General features: G+C 35.6%; 1 protein-coding gene across 1 annotated transcript; it reads right to left on the bottom strand.

The window, feature by feature from the left end:
* Window positions 1–5,513: 5,513 nt before the first annotated feature.
* gkt (tyrosyl-DNA phosphodiesterase glaikit) lies at window positions 5,514–8,898 on the bottom strand. Its single transcript, XM_033481604.2, has 6 exons — window positions 8,717–8,898; window positions 8,532–8,615; window positions 7,342–8,446; window positions 6,704–7,246; window positions 6,153–6,354; window positions 5,514–5,778 (listed from the first exon to the last, which is right to left on the bottom strand). The coding sequence occupies exons 1-6, from the start codon at window positions 8,742–8,744 to the stop codon at window positions 5,653–5,655; spliced, it is 2,088 nt and encodes a 695-aa protein (XP_033337495.2). The 5' UTR covers window positions 8,745–8,898; the 3' UTR covers window positions 5,514–5,652.
* Window positions 8,899–9,567: the final 669 nt, after the last annotated feature.

Genomic DNA, 9,567 nt, shown 5'->3' with positions numbered 1-9,567 from the left:
AGTGAAAAATATTTTATTAGACGGATGATTGTTAGAGAACTTTTCTGTTTGGAATTATTCTAACAAGCATTACAGAATATGTATAAGTTTAGCAACCATTGAAAAGATACTAAGCAATTTTTCACATGTAAGCATTAGTATAAGGTCTGTTGCAGAAATATTTCTAGATAAAGCAGAATTAAAGAAAACTGAAATTTTGTTGAAAGTTAGAAGTTAATAATAAATTTCAAAGACCGGAACGCAATAAAGAGAATTTAAATTTGCTTGAAAAGAACTGTAGTGAATGAAATATTCACAAATCATTGCACGCACTTTCAAAGAGCAATTTATAAGGCAAAGACATTAATAAGTTATCGTTCTGTAGATCCCATGGAATGATAAAAAAAAATATTTATCCAGTGTGTGATAGAAAAGTTATAAAAACAACGAATAAAGCGAAACGTGCATCTAACGAGATATTGGAAGTCGTTCGCTTTAAGTGATAGGAAACTAAAACGAAGCTATGAGACATGAAAATTTCACATTTTCTCTCTAAAAGTTGACGTTTATGTTGTACATAAAAAGAAGTACAAGTAGCCCTCCTACAATACGGCATCCTATATCACGGTTTCGCTTTAACACGACAGCATAAATTGCGGGGACCCTTGTATAGCACTGTAACCTATGACATTGTTTCGCTAACACTGCACTTCTACAGCACTGGATAGTATGATTTTTGTTTAACATATTTAAAAACTATGTTACCTTCAAATAATGGCGGGAAGGAATAATGAACTATAGTACCTTTACATGGAAACATAATTATTATAATTAAGGGTATATAAATATATTACCCTTCCACTGAAAGAAGCCGAAAATTCAAAAAGGAGCTGCAAAATTGTCAATTTTTATACCTTGAAATTTATAATGATCCTGTACGAACCAACAAACAAACAAAAATTACAGATTTTTTAAAGAGGATAAAAGGTGCAAAAAATCTGAATGATTTTTCACCTTTCTCGTTTGATTGTACTGAGTAGTGACGAAAAAGAAATTTATTAAATTAAGGTTACACTGAATGAAAATAATCTTTTTTTGTTTTTCATTTTGTGTTATACATACATTTATATTTTTAATAAAAGTTAAGTTGCTTATATGGAATTAAAAAAAAGAGTTTGTTTTTAATAAGTTTTCGAAACAAAAAAATATTATATCAACTATAGAACATGATGAATTCAAATATAACAATGCATTGATTCAAGAAATAGTGCATAGCATGATATAAAATGTTCGATAGAAAATTAATCAAAAGTTTTCTTATCATTATCGATGATTCAAGTGAATTCAAGATAAGATTTTTGTAAAACTTTAAGCTGTATGTACATAAAGTTTCATCCAATTTAACCGTTGCAATCACGCGCCTGTAGTATTCCACCTTTTTCAATTGCAATAAAGGCTCTCATGATCATGGAAAAACATATTATACATAATTTCATAAAAACCATTCATTTTAAATTTAACGATAACCCTGTTAATACTAGATATTAATGATTCGCATTATCATTCTGTTTTAGTCTGTGTGCGTATGTAGTTCATTATTGAAATGCAGGATATGAGAAATATCCTAACCATTCTATCTCGTCCTGCAAATACGTCAGACGAGTAATTTTGCTAATCCGAATGCATCAAACCGAATTTGGCAAATCTGTCACCACGGAAAATGAAAAAATGAACTTATGGACAGGATCGAGGAAATATTATCAGAATTATTGAAAGAAACGGTCAATCGAGAATAAAAAATCGTTTTAAAACAAAGATACGACTGCGACTGCAAATGCGACTACGAAAAATAATCTTTGAATCATAATTAGGCACGTGCGTCCACGACCTTTACGTGCCCGTTAATTGATCAATAAACCGTGCGATGTCCACTTTTACATTCACCGAGAGATCACGTGGATTATTTATAAAAGATTCGACGTCGACTTCTTCGATATTTATTAATAAAGCAGCTAATACCATGGGACGTAAAGACGCAAACAATATCCTATTATACACACTCAAACAATAGTATTCCTCGATTACGTCATGATTGATGTAAAAATTAGAAAGAAGAACTTAAACATCACAAACAATTAGAAGCAGAAATTTCAGCGAACTCTGACTGTTTATCTAGAAGAGTGGTATCTAGAAATTAGCAGCAATTACCGGTAACACGAGCATGTCAAAACTGCAAGAAATTGACGCTCGCAAAAAGGAAACGCACATCTCGTTGAACTAACGCGCGAAAAAGCACTCTATACTTTACATAACCTTTTCAAGTGGAGACGCTTTAGATAAGATTTCATTGATAAGTAAACCATGGCGAAGAGGCCTGTTTCCGAGAAAACACACGCGAAAGCGGATGAGTTTGCGGAGGAAGTGCGATTAATGAACCTCGTTAGGAGAAATTTGAAATGGCTCAGGACGGAACGCTATTAGACATGAAATCGGATAGATTTATGAGCTTGTAGAAGGCGCGGTTCTCTCTGTAAATTTGCATTCGGCTCGAGCGTCTCCTTCTGCCTTCGTCCAAAGAAACGATACCTTGGGATCAATGGAAATTTTAGTCAGTCGCTCGTTCGACGCAAGAACATTCAGAAACCGACGATCTGGTTTGCCCAGCGACTTAGGCGACTCGCAAACGCTGAACTGTGCAATGTATAATTGTTGTACACAAGAAATGAGGAGATTCGATTACACAAAAACATGGAGATTCGATTCTGAGAAACTATTACAAAGATGCCAAGAGATATTGAACTCGAACAGAAAATATGGAAGATCTTTTAGTGTATCGCTAAGATACCCAGAAGCTGGTGATATATTGGGTTGGCAACTAAGTAATTGCCGATTTCAGTTATAGATGTCTCTCACTCCCATTTTTATGATATCCGTAAATGTTATATTATAAAATTATTATTATTATTATTATGTTATTTTTTATTATCCGTGAATGTTAGCAAGTGGACAAATTGATTGCAGCGGTCAAGGAAAAGCAACCAGAATTGGTCAATCGTAAAGGTGTCATTTTCCAGCAGGACAATGCTAGGCCGCACACGTCTTTGTCCACTCGGCAAAAATTGATCGATATTGGTTGGGAATTGATGTTACACCCACCTGATCTCGCGCCATCGGATTACCATTTATTTCGATCCCTGGACAACTCCCTTCGTGGTAAAACTTTTAATGATAATGACGCTGTAAAATCTCACTTAACTCAGTTTTTGGCCGAAAAGAATCAGATTTTCTACGAGCGTGGAATTTTCAAGTTATCAGAGAGATGGCAAAAGGTCATCGAACAAAATGGAAAATACATTACAGATTAAACTTCGTTCCAAGTAAAAAAAAATTTTTTATTTCATTGAACAAATCGGCAATTACTTAGTTGCCAACCCAATAGTACGCTTGATGATTGAAGCGGCTTGCGAAATCTGCACCGTGTTGTACATAATTGTTCTATGTGAAGAGGAACAAGCGGAAGGTTCGTTAAATGTTGTTCGAAGGCGAGGCATGCACCAGCACGACCCCCAGGAAACACTTTCCTGCTGATGTTTTATGGAAAACGCGTGGCCCGCGATCGACCGTCGAAATCGACGCGGAACCAACGAAGAATAAAGCTGCGTCACGGGAATTACAGCTTCGCACTATCGAGGCAGTCTAACGCGCACATAGGCCACTTTCGGCCCACAAAAATCAATATTTCTGTCACATTCTAGATTTCATTGAACTGAAAGAACCTGAAAGATTGCTCTTGTGCGTTGGCTCTTTGAAAACAATTTCTTTCTTCCGTGAAGAATATCAATTCTTTGAAATGTGTTTAGAGTTGAAATAGCCAACTAATCAGGAACCGTGTACTATTTCGGGAACCATTAACTATTCTTTTGTTAAGGTATATGCATTTTTCATGCTCATGAACACTCGTAAATTTATGGGTCACGGTGTGCAATTTTTGCTTGTTCCGTAATGTTTGAAAGCGTGCAATGCTTTTCCTCGCAATGCCATCATTTTGCAAAATATCACATTTTTTACAGAATCCAATGCTTAACTGGAACTCCTGGATTGTATTATATGCAGATATTCTTATTTTCTATGTGTTGAAACTTTGACTAATGAGTTACAAGTTTTACACCTTTACTTTTTACGGTTGTTGTGTTTATGAATGTTAACATTTTCTAATGAAACTGTCAGGAAACTTACTTGAAAATATGTATTATTAAAGAATGACAAAGATATTTTACGATAGAATAATCACAGTTCGTAGATTGATTATTATATGCAAATATTAATCGATCTACTGTATTTCATTTTAAGGTTTGAATGCTAAAGAAAAAAGGTTCTAATCATGACGGCTTTACAACCAAAATTAATTAATGAGTCTATTCTTTACTTTTGTTTATAATATTTCACGGTTCCAATGTAAAAAAAGCTTTCCAGTTTTAATAATTTCGAATTTTTGAGGTTTTAAAAATATCTGTCATGTCTCTAACTACCGAATCACAATTTTCTGGGTTGGCAATTAAGTAATTGCCGATTTGTTCAATGAAATAAAAATTTTTTTTTACTTGGAATGAAATTTAATCTGTAATGTATTTTCCATTTTATTCGATGACCTTTTGTCATCACTCTGACAACTTGAAAATTCCACGCTCGTAGAAAGTCTGATCCTTTTCGGCCAAAAACTGACTTAAGTGAGATTTTACAGCGTCATCGTCATTAAATGTTTTACCACGAAGGGAGTTTTCCAGGGATCGAAATAAGTGGTAATCCGATGGCGCGAGATCAGGGCTATATGGCGGGTGTAACATCAATTCCCAACCAATATCGATCAATTTTTGCCGAGTGGACAAAGACGTGTGCGGCCTAGCATTGTCCTGCTGGAAAATGACACCTTTACGATTGACCAATTCTGGTCGCTTTTCCTTGACCGCTGCATTCAATTTGTCCACTTGCTAACATTCACGGATAATAAAAAATAACATAATAATAATAATAATAATTTTATAATATAACATTTACGGATATCATAAAAATGGGAGTGAGGGACATCTATAACTGAAATCGGCAATTACTTAGTTGCCAATCCAATATAATTTCATAGCTCGGCGAAGGAACGTTTCATATTATAGAACATCAGGATATTAGACCATATATTTTGTTACAGAAGCCCCTTATGGTACCGGAAGTGCTGAATAAAACCTCTGTTCTTCCAGGAGGAAAGTCAAAGGTTACTTTCTATCGCCGGGGGTCATGCGTGAAACGGAAGCGAGACAGTTTCATTCAGTACAAGATTCTTATAGGATTTAAATGTCAATGCTGAAGCCGATTAGATCCGATAGATATATGTATAGCTAACTTTTGGCCTTTAGATGTCTGGAAAAATCTTTGTCCGAACGCTACCGACCTACATTTCTTTATGACTGATCAGATACGGAAGCTTGCATATGGGGATTTATAAACAATGGCGGAGATGCAATCCTATAGAAATCTTAACGGTGTTTACTACAAAAGCAATAAACGTTTATTTAAAAAATTCTCTGGTACACTTTGCATAATAAGTTACAAAATAAGATTCCATATGCATAGTCTGAATACACTTTGTACAGCTTCCAAGATCCATTTACTCACGAGTGGAGGTCACATGGCATCCATGACGAATGGCTTGTCACAAGTTTCATATTTTGTTAAAGGTCTATCGTATGGAATGGGGAACACAGGTACATTGTCCTCTTCTTCTTCAACCGGAAATGTCGTTGTTCCAGTCTAAAAGGATGGACGTTTATTTTCTTGTCCTGCGAGAACGAAGAGCAATAATTTTCGGACTGCGGGTTTTATATTTTTCATTTAATTTAACATTTTTCCTTGTTACAGAAAAATGTTTAAAAACGACCAAATTATTCTTTTTTGCGGTGCAAAAGAACTCCCCAAAAAAGGAGAAGAAATTCTACTCATAACAGCTTTCATGAACCAATCCATAAGAATGTAAACATCTCAATCCAGTGTTCACAGTTCAATTATTCAATGAAATGTTTAAAAATGCTTGATTGCAATTTTGCTGATTGTTTCGATTGCAATTTTCATGAATAGGTTCATAGAAATGCAAAGATCCGCAGTCCGTTAACAGAGTTTTTACGTACAACGAATTTCGGAAGAAATATAACGCCGGCTTCGTAGCTCAGAATAAAATGACTATTTCGGAATGTGCCCCACGCCGCTTTGCTCAAATTGGCGCTGGTAAGGACGAACCATGGAATTTTCTTGAAATCCGGCGAGAATCTAGTATATGATTTTATGTGAGGCATGGCTTTGTCTCTGGCCATACGCGAAGCTTTCCACTTGCTGAGGAAGTCAATCGAACGTTTCATTACATAAACGAAAATACTAGATGCAACATTCCCTCTATAAGGTTCCCCCAATTGAGAAACACAACGCATTCTCTAGTATCAATTACATGCAGTTAATCGCAGAACATTCGAACTTTAAATAACAGAAAATTTTGTTCTCTGTTGCTAATACTTCCTTAATGTCCCATTCCCACCACCTTGCTATTCATCAATCACGATGCACCCAACGTGACACGCCAATTAAATCCAAGGAAAAGTATCTTCAATTGCTTTGAATTGCCTCAGCGTGTTTCCCAAGTAGAGAGCAACGTTACAAAGGAAATATATACCGAATGCTCACTTACTATAGATAGGATTCAAACCATAATTGCTTAGAATGCGTTTGGTTACTGTAAGGCAAGCAACAGGACCCAACACGGCAGTCGAAGCTGTCAATATAATTTCTAGTTGTAGGATAGATGAAGTGGAAGTTTGGATGACTCTTTAAACCTGCTGCTATTTCCCTAGACATTGAAGGCACAATCTCTTTCAGGAGCCAACTATCATATTTGGGACCAAGACTACCAATGCTGGAGCTCTGAGCCACGATTGGCCACTGAGGGGCATTGGGGGGCAAAGTAGCATGCTTGGAGAGCACAGATGCTAGTTTCCGGTGCCCCCATAGGTCGGACTCGCGATTTTTATGAGACCCGGGGACGGAGGCTATAAAGACAACGTTCACTGATGAGAAATCTGCTCTACGGACGGCAGAGGTCCACTCTGTCAGAACTGGCATCTTGTACGTGTTCAGGTAACGTTCTAGATCCTTTTTAAAATCCGTTGGTGATTCTCCATCTCCGGGATTTGCAGATTCTGGCAGTGGCGGCAGATGCGGCGATATCCAGAGTCTGATCAGGACAGAATAGAACCAATTGTTTATCCCTTCAGATTGTTTCTTCGATACAAACAAACATTAAGTCACTATGAACAGTATCTCACGGACCCTTGAGTTCTGTTCTCCCAGTCGTCCGAGTACAAGTTTGCAGTGGATACTACTACTCTAATGCCATCATCTTTGTACTTCAAGATCATCACTTTAGTGTGATGACAGCCAAACTTGCTTGGCATTTCGATGGGAATCATGGTGATGTTCTGACCCAATTTTTCCTCATCCACCCTGTCAGCGTATAAAATTAACATGTCCGTTCGCTGACCAGCTAACAAGTATTGTAAACACAACCATCCAACATCCACCATGAAATTAATTTGTAAACTAGAAGTTATTTCTCCCAAGCTAATGTCTAGGATTTCAGGGAAAGTTATCGAACATTGTTGGTCGTATGTCTCTTTTGAGTTCTGTATCCTTGAGAAGAACAAATGGTACGGTGCTGAAAGAGCATATTTTAAGGCAAAATTTCCTGGCTCAACTACAGATACCTTCAGACCTTGTTGTTTCATCATTTTAATAGCTTTGTTTCTGAGTTCTATTCTTGACTTTGATGTATTACATTGTTGAAAAGTTTCTATCAGAGACATGCCCTTCGAAGAAGAAGAATTAGAGCTACTGGCTGTACTTCTTTTCGAAGTCTGAGTACATTCTGGAACATCCTCATCAGGATTTAACTTTGATTTTTTGTATTCATTGTGATCATTACTGTGAGGACCACTGTTATCTCTTTTTTTTCTTTGGCAAAGATCATCATCTTGCATTCTTTCCTCTGCTAGCTTGAGATTATTCAATTCCTCCTTCATTACATTTACTTTATTATGGTCTAAACTGCTTCTGCAGTTGCTGTTAGAGGCTTTGAAAAGTGACTCTGCTTCTGCATCCATTTGCTTTAGTTTATTATCCCTCCTTTTAATTGTTTCTTGCTTATGCTTCTCTACTTTGTCCTTCAAACATTGACCTAACTCTTGATTTTTATTTGTGGTAGTGGAAACTTTTGTTAAAGATTGCATGCTATTTTTGCTATCATTGTTTTGCTTTCTGAGTACCATTTGTAATACTTTTAATTGATCCATTAGTAGTGACCTGTCAGTACAATTAAAACCTACATCATCAGGCACATCTATCTCTCCCTCTAACTGATTTATTACAAGCTTTTCCACTGAAATAAAAAGTAGACTTTTTTCTTCCTTACCTTAATGGGGAAGCAGGTGCAAGGGAATGGGGAATAAATGATTATTACTCACGGTGCGGATGTGACATCTCGTTGAAGTGAATCGGATTTTTTCGGTAGCATTTTTCCATGTAAGGACAATTCTTTTTAACCGTCCCTTGAATGAAAAAAAGACAGAAATTTAAATTGTTTCTGCGAGGTTAACTCATAACCAAACATCAAACGTCCACTAAAAACAGTCATCACTATTATCCTTACCATCGTTGGTGTATGAAATCATTGCCATCGTTAAATTATTCACAACGCGAACACTCAGACACAATTTTCAAAATTACGTACACTTAATAAATAACAATTTTTCGAACACACGTACTATTATTATATCAAACTGCAATGATAGAAGATAGGAGTCACTTGGGTCCTTATGTTACCGTGGCGCTAGCGTATTTCAAATGGTGATTCAAATGTGTACCTAGTGATTGAAGGCTAGGGTAACTTTACGAATTCAGCAGGTCGGTATCAGTTGTACAGATGTCGTTATATAAATGATATTATCTAGAGATGTGTAGCTGCTGGATGAATACGAGATGGAGTCACCGGCGTTTTCTATTAGGAATGAAAAAGAAACTCAATTCAAATAAAAATACAGTGACATTTCCTTATAATTTTTAAACCATTGGAAGTATTGCAATGAAATTTACACTAAAAATATTTAAAAAATAATCATTCTAAAATTTAGGTAATTAAATATTTTTTTGCATTTGTTAAGCAATAATTTTTAATTAATTTTGATTAATATTTTTAATAAATACGGAAAATAAATCTTGAAAACAGTTTTTGATTTAATTGTCAAAATTTTATTAAAGTATGAGAAAACATAATTTTTGTGGATGTTTACACGTACTTGGTATATGACTAATATCCACGTGAAAGTGGATTACCTAATATATATTTATGCTTTGAAAGTCTTTCTTTATCACGAGTTGTGTTGGTTAATTTCGTCTAAACATTAGATAGTAAAACAAACACGAGAGTATTAGAAGTTTTCATTAGGAAAAGAATTTCTTATAATTATTATTAAAAACAGCTAGAAATAATAAATGTATCAA

This window comes from Megalopta genalis, chromosome 3, assembly GCF_051020955.1.
Source record: "Megalopta genalis isolate 19385.01 chromosome 3, iyMegGena1_principal, whole genome shotgun sequence".
Classification (NCBI taxonomy): Eukaryota; Metazoa; Arthropoda; class Insecta; order Hymenoptera; family Halictidae; genus Megalopta; species Megalopta genalis.
The sequence above is the reverse complement of the archived record's forward strand: the minus strand, read 5'-3'. Positions and strand labels throughout refer to the sequence as shown.